Raw genomic sequence first — 19,441 nt, forward strand, 5'->3', positions numbered from 1 at the left:
TTTATTGTTGGTTTTACTGCGCCTTCTTATGGCTTATTGTTATGGTTGATTATTTTCTTTTAGTTATGTTCTATGGTGTATTTTACAACTTTGCTTTGCTGTTTTGCTCTCTAAAAATGTCTTCTTCTTCTTCTTATTTTTATTATCATTATTATATATTTTAAATAGAAATACAGAAAGGGTACTACCTGAATTAGTGACCATAAATATCCTGAAGGTGTTTCACACAGCTAGGTTGTCATGTCGCCTCTATTGTGCCCCTCCATCTCTGGATGACTGTGTTATCCCTAAGTGCTGCTGATTGAAATATTCATGTTAGTTCAACGTACTCGCTGAGGGGCGTTTTATGTATAATCCATGTGTATCCTGGGGGCTCTTTACTGAAACAAGAAGGCATGTGCATGTAACCGCTGATGAGAACAAAGGCACAATAAAACATTTAGTACTGGCTAGTTAAATTGTCGACACATAATCGCTTCAGGCGTAAAGCAGAGAACAGGCATGTTCTTTTGTAGTTGTTCATCTTGCCACAGCAATTAATGTTCTGTTTTGGGTCATGGACACCCAGGGCCTTCTTTAACGGCTCAAAAACTGTACTTAACATACTTTTTATAAGCTTGATACTATTTTCCCTAATTGTAGGAGAACTGCTTACGAACATTATTTTGACCTGATGACATGTTTCACAAGTCTGATGTGGAAAATGACTCATTACTTCTGTTCTGGGTCTCATGAGACCCCAGCTGTAAAACACAGTTAAATATAAGTGATTTTCATATGCTCAATATCTGTGACTGGTGTTGACATTACTTTTTACACAGCACTACCCCTCCCTAAAAACGGTCAGCTTGATCCCAAACATAAGTAATGTCACTACATATTGTACATTTATTATCACTTAATGAACTGGCTTAGAGTCAGTGATAAAAACAGGAATCACACATAAGCTTCTAAAATGACAATTATTGTCAACTTAAGATAAAATTATATTATAATAATAATCTTAGTCAGCCAGGTTAGTAATGACTGCAGTGTAGTGTGTGATGCGTGCAAAGAGAACACAAAACCCTAACCCAGATGGCTGGTGGAGGCCTGGGAGGAAGAGAAGAGAAAAAGGTTGGAAAGGAAGCCACTTAAGTTGGCTGAAGCCTAAACTACCCAGGTGTAGGTAGTTTCCTGATATTACCTACACCTGGGTACATTCCTCTCCAACACTGCCTATCGGCTCCTAAGCCAGGAAGCCAAACCAGTCTCACAAGCAGAAGGCAAAGAGAGGGACCTCACACTGCCAACTATTTGCTTAATTAATTGGTTCATCATTTGCTCTATAAAATATCAGTGAATAGTCAAAAAGTCTATTACAAGCTCCCAGAGTCCAAATTAATGTCCTCAAATGTCTTGGTTTTTCTGACCAACAGTCAAAAACCAAAACAACCAGTTTACTGTCATGGAAGACTAAGAAAACAAGCAAATAATCACATTTCAGAAGCTGGACCCACTGAATATTGGACATTTTTGCTTTAAAAAAGCTGAAAGAACCAGTGTGTAAGATTTAGGGGGCTCTATTTGCAGAAATGGAATATAATGTTCATATATTTTAATTAGTAGGTTCTCCTACACGCTTGGAAGGGGAGGATGAGACGAGGGTTATTCAGTTGGTTGCAATCTACAACCTCACCCAGAATTCCACTAAATCCTGCACACTAGTCCTTATAATGGTGATTCAATTATGTAAATTGTTGACGATTAATTGATTCTGGCGACTAATTTTGACTAATTGCTGCAGTTCTATAGCAATGCTTTTAGCACATTTAATTACTTTGTCACCTTCATCAAAAGTACAAGCTCAGTTTGTGGCAAAAGGAAGGGCAAGTCCTGTTGGCATCCCTCCCTGGCTATTGCTACTGCTATTGCTGCTGTTATTGTTATTGTTATGATTGTTGTTATTCTGTCCGTCTGTCCCCTCCACCCCCCCCCCCCCCTCCCCCTCTCCCTCCCCCCTCTATCTTTCTCTCTCTCAACCCAACCGGTCAAAGCAGATGGCCGCCCACCAAGAGCCGGGTTCTGCTTGAGGTTTCTATCCGTTAAAGGGGAGTTTTTCCTTACTGCTGTCGCCAAGTGCTGCTCATGGGGGAATTGTTGGGTCTCTGTAAATTAAAGAGTACGGTCTCGACCTGCTCTATGTGAAAAGTGCCCTGAGATGACTTTAGTTGTGATTTGGTGCTATATAATAAAAATTGATTGATTGAAAACTGAACATATTCTGTTTTAATGAGGTAAGAAGAAGAAATATTCAATGGAAAAGAAATTGACTGATTTTTTAAAAACTATGATTATATATTATATTATATATTATAATATATTTGCATATACAGCAGGTCTGTGGGAACCGAAACAATGTTATAGTTACACAGCAGCCCAATTTTTAAAAATTGTTTAATATAATTTATTAGGGCTGCAAATAACAATTTTTTCATGATCAATTGATGTCATCAAATGTTTTGCTTTGTCCAAATAACACCCAATAAAACCCAAAGATATTCATTAAAGAAGAGCAGCAAATCCTCACAACTGAGAGGCTGGAACCAGAGAATGGTTGAACATTAACTGATTATCAAAATACTTCCTAACTAGTTTTCTGTCAGGTAGAAAATATTTTAATTTATTTTTCTGGGAACATAAACACATTCCTCTCAAAACTGTCAACACTGTCTTTATTTTATTTTGGGAGTGTGTTGCTTCCATGGAAACACTGCAGCTGCAGATCAAATAAAGCATCTTCCTCTCAAGTTTTGATCAAATTTAGTGTGAAACAGCTTGCAGACTTTGAAGAGTTTGATGGTGGGAGCCACATGGTGGCAGTGTTACATCAATTTGCAATGTGCGTAAAGCACAACTACACACAGACCAGGGACAGGTCAATCCACAGCATTGTGCTTTCATGTAGGCGTTTGCATGTAATCAATATCAAAGAAAGGAAGGGAAAAATGGACAGGGAGGAAAAGAAAGGGAGGGGCTGACTGCAATGAAGGTGAAACGGAAAATTAGATGAAAGGAAATGAGGAGGAAAGGAGTAACAGCAAGAAAACAGGATAAATGTTGTGTGGGATTTTGTGATATTACTTCATATTTCATGTTATCCGCTTGTTCATTTAAGCAAATATTTTCAAGAGGAGAGTGTGCACATTTTATTAAGAAGTTGAGAGAATAGATGAGAGCATGAGTGAGAGGGAGAGATGGAGGAGTGTGTCTGAGAGAGGGAGAAAGAGAGAGGGAGGGTAGAGGGAGGAAGCGCCAGAGAGTTAGTGGATAAATAAGAGAGCAGCTCTGGCTCAGCCTCAGCGTCTTACTGCCAGGCGGAGGAGGGAGTCCAGGACACACACACACACACACACATAGGCTCCAGCTCAGAAGGACCTACCCAGCTGTTTCCAGGAGCATCTCCTGCAGACTGAGCTGTGCTTTGGATGTTTGGACTCTTCACATGGAGGCATCTGGAGTGTCTTGTGCTCCAGGATTTATCCTTTAACCTGTGGCAGTGTAGGAGCAGAGACTTCAGCAGTGGGACGACCCAAGCTGTGGTTTTTATCAGAAAACGCTGAATTTTGGATTTTTGAGCTGAAAAACTGTTGAGCATGTACTGTATACAACGTTTTACCTGTAGCATCATGTTGTCTACCTGCCGTTTTTAGCATGACCGCTGTCAACAGTTTGAACTGTGTGTGAGAGAGCCAGGCACAGTTTCTGTTTGTGTGTGTGTGGTGTCTGAATGTGTGTGTGTCAGGATGAGTGTTCCCATGTTAAAGATTGGCGCGGTGCTCAGCACTATGGCTATGGTAACTAACTGGATGTCCCAGACTCTGCCATCCCTGGTTGGACTCAATGGAACCGTAATCTCCCCTGACGGCACACATGAGCGGATCGTCAGTGTATGTATTCTGTATATATATATACAAACACACACACACACACACACACACACACACACACACACACACACACGCATATATATATATATATATATATATATATATATATATATATATGTGTGTATATAATTTATTTATTTTCAAAACAAATGGAACAAATGTGTTTTGGAGATATTTTTTGTCATCAGAAGTTCATCTTTCACACTCTTTAAAATCTGTAGTCAGTGAGTTAAATAGCACAGATTTTTTGGCAACCCGCATCTGAAGTTATTCTTTTAATGTTCCCTCACATGCTTCTGTCAGCTGTTTTGCACACATCAACACCCACTCTCAGTGCATATCGAATAATCTCTCTAATGTGACATGCAATGCATTTGATATTGAGAAATTTGCTGCTTGTGGTTGCAAGAAAACGCACAGAAGATCGAGAATTAGAAGGAAAAAGAGTCAAATTTAGGGATCAACACATTGAGGAACATTTAGCCTACATGCAGCAGATATTTGATCTGTTCACTGGTGCAGAAAAGCACAGAAGGCACAGAAAAGAAAAGATGCACAGAGGAACAGATTTAGAACAAAGCTGGAAAAAAAAGCAGTGTGTTGCTAATGTGAAGAATAAATAGTACTAATAAATAAATAAATAACTGTTTCTGTTAATATGAGTCATAGAGTACACATGTATAGTATATACCCACACACACACACACACACATCCAGGGGTAATAGGATTGCTCTCTCTCTGACTTACTGGGGTGATATTTCTCCTGGGGAAGGCTGACTCACCCATGGGACAGCCAGCGATTTGTTGCCCTAGCAACACCCTGGCAACCCTAGACATGTAGAAGCTGGACCAATACACACACAGGTCTCTTAACTCTGTATATATATGTGTGTGTGAGCATGTGTGTGTATTAGGGCTGAACGATTTTGAAAAAATATCTAAGTGCGATTATTTAGACTGATATTGCAATTGCGATATGATTTGCAATATTAGAGGGAATGATCCTTTTTACGTCATTATTCTCATTTTCATTGAAAAACATTTTAAAATGGTGTGATTTTGATTTGAGATCTGTACCAAACAAAGATGTTTTCTTAAGTCTGTAGAATATAATGTGTAGGTCAGGACATCGCTACAACATGACGATATTTAATTTAAATTGGTATTTTGACTTGAACAGAGATTGTGCCCCCTGCAATTTCAAAATTGTAGTAGGCCATACTGCAATTTCAATAAAATTTCTATTAATTGCTCAGGTCTAGGGTCTATAGGTGTGTGAGTGAATGCTTTTGTATTTGTCCCTTCTCAGGCTTTGCATGATTTAGCTTTCTGGCTCGAGAGGCAACTCACAGCTGCTGTGTGGCAATACTTTGCAAGTTCAGCAAAGTGCATGCAGTCTCATGCAAGTAGACGCCTACACACAACAACAGGCGCACTCACACACACACACACACACACAGAGACACACACACACACACACACACAAGAACTAGCTGAGGACAGATGGAGTAGTCAAAGATGCAGTGTTGCTATTTCAGGAGATGATTGACAGTTAATAGAATGAAAATCTCACAGTTCTGAAGCTGTTACATTGTGCATCAGTTTGATGACATGTGAATATAAGTATGATTTTATTCACAGTTGTGGTTCACAAACACAGTTCCTCCCTTTCATTGACACCACCCATCAAGTTCCAAATGTGTTCATTCAAACCGATTTTAAACTGGATGTTATTTAACACTATTGATTAACTAAAAGTGTATATTGTTACAATATTCATTTCATACAATTGAACTGTCAGTGTTTGGGTTGGTTTGGTCAAGTGTGCATTCATACTACTACCGCAGTTTTAAACTGAACTGCACTTGGCGTGGCAGAAACTGGATGTTTCAACTATTTATCCATTACTTTTACTGTACCTATCTTTTAGCTATTATCCATGACTTTTAGCAATCTATTTTAGCTATTTATTCTTTACTTTTGGCTACCTATTTGAGCTATTTATGCATTTCTTTTAGCTATATATTTGAACTATTTATCCATTACTTTGATCTATCTTTTAACCTTTTATCCATTACTTGGAGCTAACTATTTTAAGTGTTTTTCTATTACTTTTAGCTAATTGCTTAGATTTCCCTGCTTGCTTGGCAACACACTTACAATCACACACAATGTACTGTAGTGTTCAGGTGTTACAACTGACTCATTATGTAGATTTAGTTTTTCAAGTTAGCTGAGCTACTCCACAATCTTTCCATGTCCCTCCTGGCAAATTATAAGTACTCCTGGTTGGGAATCACTGAGCTTAGATGACAACATTTAAACAGACATTTAGGTTTTTGTGTATGAAATAAGCTGTTATGCACATTTTTTGTAGGCTATAGTATGTTTTCCTTTGCCTACTGCCTCTAATTGAGTAACTTTTGCAGGAATTTAGCTCTGTACTCTCGCTCTATTTACACTGATCTCAATCAGTTGAGTAGATTTTTATTATTTTTCCCTTGTGTGAAATGAGCCCTTAGGTGCCGTATGTCCTCCTGTGTTTAATTACATCGAGCAGTAGGCACAAACGATGCTTATATTCTCATCCCATGCATGTCCTCTTCTTTAACCCCCCCCCCCCGCCCCCCCTCCTCTATTAGCTTCATAGTGAACAAGACTTCAAGGTTACCACACCAAACCCAGCTGATTGATTTATCAGATGTTTCCCTCGAGGCCTCCACCTCCCCTTCCCTCCATCCTCCCAGATTCCTCCTTTGTCGTTATTCTTTTTCAGGGTTTGTAGGGCAGCTCGTCTACTGGCGTTTCTCAGACAGATTACTGTGGCAGGTTGGTGTGTGTCAGATTGAGCTCAGCTGTGCCTTTGCATTGTTCTGAAATGTTAACACCAAGTAGGTCAAACTGGAGACCTGGTTAAAACTCACGGAAATTAGCTCATGATTCCACTTGTTCTCTAATTTAATGTGTTGTGACTTGGGTCCGACGCTCACACCCTAGGGAAAAAATGCACTTGCCTCAGTGCTACTTAATGAGGTCCCAAATAACCCCAAAAAAGAAAAAAATTAAAAAAGAAAATGTTCCTCCGCACGTGTCATTATATAACAACCTAGGTGGTATTTTAGAACAATTAATAAGTACCTCATAAATGCATGTGTCTTGCTGTGTGCTGCAGCCTTGAAAATCACCTCAACAAATCCATGTTGTTCTTGTTCAAAAGTGTTTGCGTTATTGCTTGTGCAATAAAACATTTAAAAAATGCAAATCATGGCCATAAGAATTAAATATCAGAAGCAAGTTAATAAAAAATTGTCAAAAGGACCAAAAATCACCTCGATCCACCTTGATTAAACACCAGCGATAACTGACATTTTGGTCACTTGGCGGCAGAGGAAACAAGCTGTAAACACAACACTGACATCCAGTAGGTTAATATGGGAAACTTGTTAGCAAACACATCTAGGGAGCAACATTAGCATTAATCTTAAGTCTTGTTTCTGGTGTTTCCATCCATTAATTGCTTTCTTGTAGCTGTTTTTGGTCTCCACCTGGATGGAGAAATATCCGGCTCCACCATGTTCACCATGTTTACCATATGATGCTGCGTACGGTCTTTTCTTTAAACACCTTCTAGCTTTTTTTTAGCTTCCTGCTGCAGCCAAAAATGACGCAATCAGAGCAGTTAGCGTAAATCAAAACAGTAAAGTTGCAGGCCAGGAAACCAAAACAATGAGCTCAAAGACGCTAAAATGCTCCACAGAACTGAGGTGAACTGCAGAGTTAGTGATAATAGTACATAATATTCAAGAAGATAAAGTTAATTTTAGAAATGTTTTGTTTCATTTAAATCAAATGATGAAGGTTAAAAAAAATTAACTTGTCTGTCAGTTGGACACGTTTTTAATATGTAAATAAAATGGTAGCAGCAAGAATAGAAGTCCTTCATTAATTCTGGACTTTGAATAGGGTAGATATCATTTTGTGTGCAGAATTGTGGGAGCTCTAGGGAGCCGGTGACTTTTGCCAGAGAGAACAGCAGCTCCGGCTGTTGATACAGAGGGTGGAAATTCTCCAGTTATGCTGCTAGCTTTCCTGGACACAGACATGTGGGAGATGTCAAAGCCGATTTCAGCTGCAAATAAGAAATATCCAATTTACACACAGATATCTATGGTGCACTCAAGTACAATAAAGTGCAAAGAGCGTGCACTGTCCTTTTTGCAAATGTAAATGGACAGTTAAATCACAATACCTGTCCAGTTGAGAGATCATGAAACCTTGCTGAGATTTACCAGCATGACAGAATTAGACAGCAACAGTTTTTAAGGAAAATATGTGTCCACCGTTCTGACTAAAGCCTGACCTGAATAACATGCTGTGAGAATGCACAAAAGAAACAGCTTCAGTAGTATGAGTCACTGGGTCCCTTTGAAGCACACATTTTACACTTTGAAAAACAGATTCACACAAAATAACAAAAACAAAGCAAACACAATAAAATAAGATAAAATGCAACATGCAAACCTTCAAAGGTTATATAATGTAGTTTTAGCAGTGACTGTATTATGTATGAAAAAAGCACAGTATGCTTTACTGCTATGTTAATGTTAATTCTTACAATTTTTACAATCTCACCCTCATATCAATATACATAAAATGATGAAAGTGAAAATACTGTACTCCTGGATTTTTTTTTAAAACATATACTGTATGTGGGAGGCAGGATTAGTATGCAGCCTGAGGGTAAGCGCTTCCTGAGGGATTCCATAACATTCTTGCAAGTGTTCATGGAACTTAATAAAAACGTGTGTGTGATACATACAGACATAGAAACATACAGTAAGTGTGTGCATTCATCATTCTTGTCCAGGTCTTGTGTCTGTTTCCCAAGGAGTCCCAACAATATAATGCTCCCTATAAAAATGTTTTTGTTACATTCAGAAAATGCACAACAGAATGCGCAATTTGGACATTAAGAGGGCACTAGATAGATTTTATAGGGTCATTAAAACTCTGGTAGCTGAATGGATACTGTGCATGCTACATTTGTTGCATGTCATATCAGCTCCCTCCCCTTGTTTCCTGTCTGCCACTTCACTGTTGACTGCCCAATAAAGGCAAAAATGCCCCCCAAAAAACCCTTAAAATTTTATATTATTGAGTGGATTTTTTTATATACAAAAATGCCTTAAAAGTCATAAGGGGTGGCTGGAGTAATCGCAGATTATGTTCAATAAAAATAGTATGTGAATTTAAGTATTCATTTAAGAAGTGTAATATGAATTTAGAGGTGAAATGATTAATTGATTGGTCAGTCAACAGAAAAATAATCTGCAACAATTTAGATAATCGATTAACCGTTTAAATCACTGATCAAACAAAAATGCCAAAAAATATTCTCTCGCTCCAATTTCTCAAATGTGAGCATTCGCTGCTTTTCTCAGTTTTATATCTCTGCTGATCTTTGGGTTTTGTACTGTTGATTGAATAAAATGAGACATTTGAAGACGTTATCTTATCTTGGATTCTTAAATTTGTGACAGGAATGATGATAGATAGATTAATAATGAAAAAAGCGAAAAGAATTATTAGTCGCTGCCAAATATATATTCAGTATAAAACACACAATTCAGTGTAAAACTTGAACCTTGAGCTACAGCAAAAAACAAAACAGAAAAACATGATTTACTTTGAATTTCACTGATAGCGTTGATATCTTCATCCGTTCATGATATTCATGCAGTAATATCATTAACAGAGAGTCTGTTTGTGTGCAGGGTTTGTACCCGGGCTCAGAGGAGGGCTGGCAGGTGTACAGCACAGCTTCAGATCCTGACGGCAGGTGTGTTTGCACGGTGGTCGCCCCTGCACGGAACCTCTGCAAACGAGACCCTCGGAGTCGACAACTACGCTTGCTGACTGAACAGGTGTGTGTGTGTGTGTGTTTGTGAGTGCATCCCTGCATGTTTTAGTGGTCAGCATTACAATGCGGCAGGGGAAAGGCAGCGTACTGGAATGAAATATTCACTGGACTGTCTCTTAGTTTTGACACTTGCAGAAACACACATGAACAGACACATACACACGCACACACACTCAGGTTTCACTGACAGATGTATTCCTGATACATCAGTAGCTGTATCCTCTACAGACTCCCAGTCATTCAACATGCCAAAAGAGTTTAAACTCAAAGGAAATACTGACAGATGGGAGGGAAAGAAATACTTTGTTACATATTGCAGAGCGCAGCTCTCTATATGACTATTTGTATGCTTGAACGTCCATGTGTTCTTATATATGTTTGCATGCATATATGTGTGTGTGTGTGTTTATATAAGGATATGCATTGATTGCATAAGCACATTTCTCATAATGTAATGTATGTGTCCTCAGAGGTAAATAAAAGTGATTTATGACAAAAGTTGATGAATTATTGAACACCCTCAGGCCAGCAAACATTTTTCTAAGCATGGTACTACAGCAAGGCTCACACATGAGACATATATATATATATCCTGTATTGGCATCAAAGTACAAGTCCAGCACAGCACACTGACAATAACATACATACTTTTTACATCATCTATTCTCTTCACACATAAAGAATGAGGAAAATGTACATGAACACAATCAGAAATAAATTATTTAAATTATTTAACTCAGCGTGTCTCTAGAAGTGACATGTAGATCTTGCTGTGCGTGTATGTGTGTGTGTGTGCGTGCGCGTGTGTGTGTTTACATGTGTTGTGCTCTGATTTTTCCACGCGTCTCAGTCCTCCCCAGCATGTGTTACAGCAGGAGGATGTGTGGGTGGGTTTTTGCCTGAGTGTTTGTTTGTTTGTTTGTTTGCTTGCATATCACTTCTGGATATCTGGGTCATTTTTATGATGGATTTTTTTTTTTTCACATTTGTTTTTCCGTTCAATATCAAAAGAGATTCAAAGTATCTGGTAGCAATTCAGGAAGGTTAATGAGAAGAAGTGTGGGAGTGTTAGTTTCTTTAGAGCTCAACATAGTGTAGGTGAGAATTTCTTGTTTAAATGGATCTAATGAGAACTTCCTTCAAAGAGAAATATCATCATTGTGTGTATTTTGTCTTTATTAGTCCATTTTGAGATATCAGTATCTGAGGTTTATGGTGCCACATGTCTTTCCAGAATCAATGTCTCTATTCTGGATCGTCCACAGACCTCTCTGTGAACAGTTTAGACTGGAACCACTTTCTGCCAAAGAAATAGTCCCTATAAGAACACAGTTTGTTTTTTGTGATATGTATTCTTTTATTTTTAGCCACGCTAACAGCTCTATGGGTGGCAATGTCTGTTGGTTGTTCACAATTTTGGTCCAGACTGAAATATCTCAACAGCTACGGCAGGGATTTTTGTACAGACATTCATGGTCCCCCGAGGATGAATCCGAATGACTTTGGTGATCCCCTGACTTTTCATCTGGCACCTCCTTCAGGTCAAAATTTTACTTCACCTGCACTTTGTTTTATGACCAATACCTGCTAAACTGACTACATTTCCACCAGTTTCAGCTTAGCAAATATTAGCATGCTGACGCACAATACTAAGATGGTGAACCTGGCAAATATTACCTGCTAAACATCAGCATGTTGGCATTGTCATTGAGTGCATTTACATGCACAAGAGTGTCCTGGTTTTTACTCTTATCATCGTTTTAATCACATTCTGGATACAGCATTTACTTGAAACATGAGACACCTGGTTATTCATATCTTGAATGCACACACAAAAAGCAGGTTAGTGTAGAGTAACTGGGACAGTGTTTCTGGACACTTTGCTGTTGAAATTTCTACAGTAAATGTCATTTTTTAATGCTGTAAGTAGCAACTGTAATCTCCACTGGAACGGGGTGGAGCCAGAAAGATGGATATCTCCCAGTCAGATTGATCCCAAATTTATCTGCATGGCTAGATACCACGAGGTTTACGTAAGAAAATATATTTTATGTAATTCTGGTGAACTATCCCTTTAAGTTTCTCATCTAATACCATTCCAAACCACAACAGGTGTTTGGAAACAAATAACAGGTGGCATCCAAAACAAATCATAAGCATTTCTGGCAACGCAGGATACTAACAATAATCACTCATAATATTAATCGTGTGTGTGTGTGTGTGTATGTGTGTGTGTGTATGTGTATGTGTGTGTGTGTGTGTGTGTGTGTGTGTGTGTGTGTGTGTGTGTGTGTGTGTCAGGTTCAGAACGTGAGTCAGTCCATGGAGGTGGTAGACCTGAGGACATCCAGAGACCTGCAGTACGTCCGAGACTCTGAGCCCCTGCTGAGAGGAGTGGATGGACGTTTACACACTTATGTGGCCAACCCCCGCACTCTGACGGCTAAGGGCCTGCAGGTACACACACACACACACACACACACACACACACACACATAGACACAGTGTAAGACGGTCGCTGTAGGGAACACATAACCTTTGGTGTGAAAACATTGATTTCACGCATGCCAAGCTGAAGTTTCTTGCCTGCACTCAGACACGCGAGCATCTTTCTGAAAGGGGACAAAAATTGTCTTGAAGCTGTCAATTTGCTGGCTTCATGTCCACTGTGTAAAAGCGTCACACAGCCTTGTGCAGAAGGTGCCAGCAAAGCTGTAGCATCACTGCACATATTAAGACTTAGAGCTGTCCGAAAAAATCTTGTCTTGAATGAGTCTGATATGACTGATGATGATTAACGATGAAATTTACATAATATTGGCACAGAAAAGCAGAGGGAGCTCATTTACAACTTAGTTTTTTTAGTTGTTGGTGCTTTAAAATTTGCAGGAGAGAAGATAACTCACTGGATAAGTCTTGCCTTTTATTGAGGGAAATGTCTTAAATGTCTGCAGTTGGCAGCTCAAGACTCCTAATGACACTGACCTAAATGTAATAAAATCCTGTACTCTGTCACTGGTAATTTTGCCAGTAAGCACTGATTTGGGGATTTATGTCTCGGTGGCTGTGTAGGTGAAAACTGAGCTAAATTGAGATGAAAAGTGAAAGTTTTTTAGACATTTAGGTTACATGTAACTGTCATGTCACTTTATTTCAGCCTGCAGTTAGAATCTGCTTCACAGTCTTTTTCTATTTATTTCTTTTTTTTTTTTTAAACCAAATTTAGCCCAGTTTTAACCAAGACACATTTTCACACACAAATCATCCAGTCAGCTCTTACTGGGTTGATAAAAAACTTTTGGTCATAAGACCTTCATCAGGCAACAATCAGACAACACAAAGACATCAAACAATATTCTTAGTAATGAGTGCACAGCTAAAGGGACACAGGTTTACTGAAATTCACCTCCCGTTTGTGCCCGGTCACAAATTGATCCCGCCTGCTTCAACTGACATAAGAGCTCATTCTGACTGAACTTTGACCTGTGAAATAGCGAGGCTCCCCAGTGTCCAGCCAATTTGAGAAAGAGGGTAGGACTGACCTCATGTTGGGGAAGTATTGATTGTTTATATCATTAAATGTCAGGACAATGATAGCAGGTAGTGAAAATAAAGTTTCTGAGATGAAGCTGTATAATTCATTGGAGGCGTGTAATCCCAGCAGTATAGAATATTATATCCACTATTTAAATGCATGAGATGCTGTATGACACAGACAGAGGAGCCATAGGTGGTACCCAAGGAACACACACACACACACACACACACACACACACACACACACACACACACTCACATCACTAGGGATGGGAATTGATGAGATTTTATTGATACCGATGTCAGTATTGATTCTGCTTATCGGTCTGATTCTTCATAGATTCCCTCATTGATTCATGATCAATTTTCTGTATGGACAAAGACAAGGCCAGGTTTTCAGCGTCAGTGCAACTGTTTTATTTCCTCTGAGTCTGAACACAGTGTTGCAACAGAGTAGAAAAAAAGGCATGCATGTGACTCAGGTGTGCAAAAGCTAATTTTCCCTCCCTGTGCAGCAAGCGTGAAAGGTTTTGCTGGCTGGTGAGATGATGGGCGAGTCGAGCTAGCTGTAGCAACAGTCTGTCATCTTCTACAACGGATGAAATGAGAGAATATTTGTACAGCATTCGTTTTCATTTAGGTTTTCTCGGTCAAAGAGAAAATCTGCTAAGCCTGCCTGCATGGTGCTAATGTTATTATAACATAAGATATTTACCCAATGGACAAGCTGCTCGGATGGAAAGCTGTGGTACTCATGCATAGAGTATCAAATACATGGCGTTCCTTGAATTTAAGCCCATGTTGCGTAGAAAGATGTTTCATCATATTGCTGGTCTTTCCATCCTTACTCGAAATGATCAATTACAGACATTACAATAAACACTGTTGTCATCTTCGTGAAATGAAACCACGCTTTGGACCCTTTCTTCCTCTGTGCCATGACTCTCTCTTGTTGCAAGTTTCCAGCAGCACAGATGCATGGGTTTGTCAGAAAAACATGCCGGCATTGATTAAAGGAATTGATAAGCTCGGAGGCATACGATGGATCGGACAATTTGGAACCAGTTCTCGACTGTAACCGGTTCTCGATTCCCATCCCTACACATTACCCCTTACTTCCCCAAATAGAGAGTGTTACCGCCTCCTCATAAATCCATTCTGCCTTTCATCTTTTGCCGAGCATCTTCTTAACAACATCACAGGGCTTTGGGGTCTGTTTTTAAGTTTTTATTCTGTTAGTTTATGCGTGTGTGTGTGTGTGTGCGTGTGTGTGCGTGTGTGTGCGTGTTGCACCTTTGGGGTTTTCACAGTCATAGGCTTTTGCCTTTGCACTGAGAGGCAGAGGCAGAGCTAGTGAATATTTATGTGCAACTACAGTAAGTTTATCAATAACTTAACAGCATTTTTGCCCCCTGGGGGGAAGGAAACAAGGGAGATGGAGAAGATGGGGTCAAACAGAGAGATTAAGGCAGACAGACAGACACAGATAGAGGACTTGGGAGAGATGGAGGATAAAAGAAAGAAGAGAGGTCTTATTGTATATTACCATTTTTCCCCGTGGGTGGGGTGGATGAGAGGAATGAGCAAAGTGAAATAAGTGAGGAGGTAAAAGGTTGGGGCGGAGAGAGAGGAGAGATAAAAGAGTGAACCAGGAGGGGAGAGATTAGAGTGAGATGAAGATGAAGGAGCAGACATGTCAGGGGAGGGATTAGCCAGGTAAAGTGTTTACAGTCCAACAGGCCATGACATTTACGGTATTTTGTCGAGATCGTTTTAAAAGCTTATTTAATGTCACAGTAAAACAACTATACGTAAATAATGATGACAATGAAGCGGTCAGATCTCAAACCAAGCAATTAGAAAAGAATCGCTGTGCTCTTATGCAAAATGTGATGCTGAACCAGTTCTGGAAACAGATGAACTGATGTCAGAGATGTATTTAGGTCCTGATTTCAAGATAGCAGGGGTGGGATTAGACACATAAAATGTTTGACTGTTTGCCAAGCCCGTTTCCTGGATGTGTTGTTGTGTTGTATGTGGGGGTATGAGATGTTCTGAGGAGATTATAAGGTTTTTGTATTCGCTTTTGACACTCTGCTTAATCCCTTTTTTCCATATCAAATCCAACTCCTATCCCTACCCAGTATAGAGTTTTTTGACGGGATTTTAAGGTGAAAAGACATCTTAAGTGTCAAAGATAAAACGAGCATATAAGAACAACCCTTTAACCTCCCACTGCAACACACAGCTATGTCATACACATAATTCTTACACCATATTGATCTTCCTTCAGATTGATCGCAGAAAAAAGTCCTGTTCTCTCCACACTGGCTCAAATTTATCCAGTATGAGAGCACTTTTCAACAGATCAATTCTCAGTCATAAAAAAAGCTGTCTGTTACTGCGGTTGGGAGGCCAAAATGCAGAAAAAAGATCGCTCCTCCAATTTTATGTTGTTTAACTGGGTCACGTTGGTAGCAAATGATGCAGGCGTACTTTCCTCTGGCCACATCTTCCATCTCCTCCTGTGGGATTATGAGGCATTCCCAGGCCAGATGGGATATGTTGTCCCTCAGGCAAGTTCTGGGGGTGCTTTCCATTTGCCTAACAAGGCTCTCGGTCTCCCTCGCTTTTGTGTTGTCCTCGCATCCTAGCTCCTCCAAGCTGAGATGCGAGAGAGAGAGAGAGACGCAAGCATGGAGTAATTATATTTACCAAATGGGACATCCTCGCTCACTGCAGCATCATTTTTAGAAGAAGGCAATTACTCATGACGAACAGCATCTCAAGCATCAAATGCGTAGGAATAATTAATAATAATTAATACATTAATTGATGAGCGCTACTCCAGTAGTGATTACAGGCATTCAGAATGTAAGTGATATTATACTCACTACCCATTACAAGAAAGTGATTAGTATGATCGATTCATTGATATCCAATCATTTCCTAATGATTCATTCATATAGTATCTCCCAGTCTGTTGTCACATAACTCATCATTATCTACTATATAGTCTTCAATTATCAGGTCGTTCCTGAGTCATTCCTCACTTGTTACTTAGTTTGTTTAGTACTAAAAGAACAGAACAGACATAAGGGAAGCAAATAACCTACAATAAATGTTTTAAATAAAATCTATAATTTGTCTGTGAAAGAGCACAGGTACAGTAAGTAGGATACTCTGCTGGCTCAGGCTAATATTACAGGACAATAATAACTGTGACTGTATAAGACTGTATAGCTGTATATTTTTCCTGAATGAGCTGAGATGCACTTAGGATGAAAAATAAGAAAAAGAGAAGAAAAGAAGCCTTTTGGCTGATGAAGATTTTTATGATTCATTCATCATTCAGATAATAACCTCATTGAATCATTTTTATTTTATGAATAATGGATAACGTTAGAGCTGTTGTTGGTGCTATTATTCTTGTTTCAAAAGGGGAATTTGTCTAATTGAAATAAATATATATAAATAGGCTGCATTTATATAGCACCTTTCCAGTCCTCCGTGCTTTTAGTGCTTTTACACTACATGCCAGCATTCACCCATTCACATACACATTCATAAACTGATGGCAGAGGCTGCCATGCAAGGTGCCAACCTGCTCATCAGGAGATCTAATTTCTAGTAGAGTTCTCGTTCGCTCATTCACACACACACACACACACTCACACACTCACACACTGATGGCACAGCCTTTGGGAGCAATTTGGCATTCAGTATCTTGCCCAAGGACACTTTGACATGCAGACTGAAGGAGACGAGGATGGAACCACCAACCGTCTGATTAGTGGAGGAACTGCTCTACCTCCTGAGCCACAGCCGCCCCAGTACACAGTATACAATTACTGCAATAATGCTGTAGAATTAATATTACAGTAACGCCGATTCCACAACAGACAACAGCCCTTCCTTTTACAGTCTCATTATATCAACAGAACAATCACTAAACAAATTCATATTAACGGGATGCTTCGTTCACACCTGTGGTTCCTCGCTCTAAGCTCCTCTGGGAGCCTCCTCTCTCCTCACTCCTCATCTCCTCTGAGATGCATTTAAGGGATTGGAACATCTTTGATGATGGCGATCAATTTCCGTGTCACTGGCTAAAGGACAGACGAGTGAGGATGGGAAAAAGCATAATTAGCTAGATGGAAAGCACTCTGAGTCTACTCTGGGGTCTTCTCCCAGTCAGACAAGCCCAGAATCCATCCACAGGGAAGCAGTCACACTCCTGACCAGATGCACTACCTCACATGGCTGAGAAGGAGCAACGGCTCTACTCTAAGCTACCTCACCCGAAGGAGAGACAAAGATAGATGTGTTTTCAGATTTAACCACATTAGTGTGCGCTCCCTCTTCTCTCTGACTCATTTTTTTCTCTCTCAGGAGTTAAAGGGTCAGATGTCTCAGCTACGGCCTCTTCTGTCAGTGGTGGAGCAGTACAGATTGGACCTGCAGACGTTGGCCACCCTTCGACTGGAGCTGCTCAACCTGTCAATCATCCTGACAGCTATTCAGGAAGAGATCGGAGCATACGACTACGAGGAGCTTCAACAGAGGGTTTTACTGCTGGAGACCCGGCTACACAGCTGCATGAACAAACTGGGTACGTGCTGCTGCATGGGCAGTAATACTCGGTTATAAATGTAAACGTGTTACTTACACTGCCTTCAAATGGAACTCATGAGGTTGTGTTTTCTAGTCAAGTAAACAAAATGCCTGCATGACATTCAAGTGGTTTAAAGAGGCACTCTACCAATTATACACAAGAAGATGAGTTTACTTGTCACAATAAGTACAACTCAATCTTATTGAGTAAAAAACAGTTGTATAATGGCCTCTGTGGTTCTTAGGGAGCTTTTTAAAATCCAAGAAAGATAACCCTGATGATGTCACCAAGGTCATCATGAACTGGACTTGAGCCTTTAAATTTTTATCAGAAAACCTGCGTCAAGATCTAGGGCAGTGAAGTTTTAAAACACACAGGAATTCACCTGGCAGAGATGGTCTAATGCTGTGTTCACATTATGTTGGATGGATGGGAAGGATTGGTTAGATTTCCATGTTAAGGACGTTGTAGGCATTTACGTCATGTGACAACTCAGGCCCCAATAACACAGAACGCTTTTTGCAGATTGCACTGCACTGCCTTCTTTGTTGTAGCCTACAATTTAAAAAAAAAGAGCAGCTTGCTGCATCTTTTTTTTTTTTTCGCTAGGCAACCACCCACCTTTCAATTCATCCTACTGGGCAATGGGAAAAAATGCAAATGACATCGAGTGTTGTTCTGTTCTGAGTTCTAAGTTTTTTCAACTAGAGGCGTTCAGGGCGTTCCTGCGAAAACACAAGGCACATAGAGCAGAAAAACGTGAGGCACTCAGCAACACAAAAGCTGCGATCAAAAAGCTTCACTCTCACTGAAAACAATTACAAAAAGCCTCCCCAGGCTGCTAAAAAGCACTCTGTCTGATCGAGGCCTCGGGAAGGTTCTATGATAACTGAGTTGGTAGTATGAGGGTTAAATGCTGTGCATTTGACCAAATTACAATATATCCATTAAGCTTGGGTTTAATTACTTTGAACGACTGACTTTGGCTGCCATGAGGCATCCATGTTTTCCTGGTTTGCAGGCACTTCTGTATTAATAAGTACCAAGTCGGATATATCAGAGCTATATTTACAAGTCGGAAACTCATAATAACTGTAAGGTAACTCAGATATGATATGAACGCTGTATAACAGAAGGCACTATTGAGTTGTATCCCGGTAGGAATTGTGGGATCCAATGTTTTGGAAACTATGTTGAGATATCTCAGCTACTGCTTTGCCAAATTGGACCTTTTAAAAAAAATTAAAAAATCTGTCTCTCAAAATTTATGTTGTGCAGTACTAAATCACTGTTTTACCCCTTTGTGAGAACAATGATGATTCATAACTGACAAGATAAACAGACTTTTCCTTGTACTAATAGTCAATGATTCAGTGTCTTTCTAGGAACAAGAGCAGTGTTGACAACACAAGCAATTAATAAAATAATGTCAAAGTAAC

General features: G+C 39.6%; 1 protein-coding gene across 7 annotated transcripts in view; it reads left to right on the forward strand.

Moving 5' to 3' along the window:
* Positions 1–19,441, forward strand: part of LOC121885588 (noelin-2-like) — a 35,300-nt gene that overhangs the window by 2,173 nt on the left and 13,686 nt on the right. For 4 of the 7 annotated variants that reach the window (XM_042395200.1, XM_042395218.1, XM_042395208.1 and 1 more), the window contains exons 3-7: positions 3,785–3,929; positions 5,240–5,332; positions 9,705–9,854; positions 12,152–12,307; positions 17,780–17,999. In XM_042395200.1, the coding sequence (XP_042251134.1) occupies positions 3,786–3,929; positions 5,240–5,332; positions 9,705–9,854; positions 12,152–12,307; positions 17,780–17,999 (763 nt within the window). In that variant the 5' untranslated portion in view covers position 3,785. Of the gene's footprint in view, positions 1–3,784; positions 3,930–5,239; positions 5,333–6,596; positions 6,760–9,704; positions 9,855–12,151; positions 12,308–17,779; positions 18,000–19,441 lie in introns of those variants that run through there. The other 3 variants (XM_042395236.1, XM_042395253.1, XM_042395244.1) reach the window with 3 other exon arrangements.

This window comes from Thunnus maccoyii, chromosome 2, assembly GCF_910596095.1.
Source record: "Thunnus maccoyii chromosome 2, fThuMac1.1, whole genome shotgun sequence".
Classification (NCBI taxonomy): Eukaryota; Metazoa; Chordata; class Actinopteri; order Scombriformes; family Scombridae; genus Thunnus; species Thunnus maccoyii.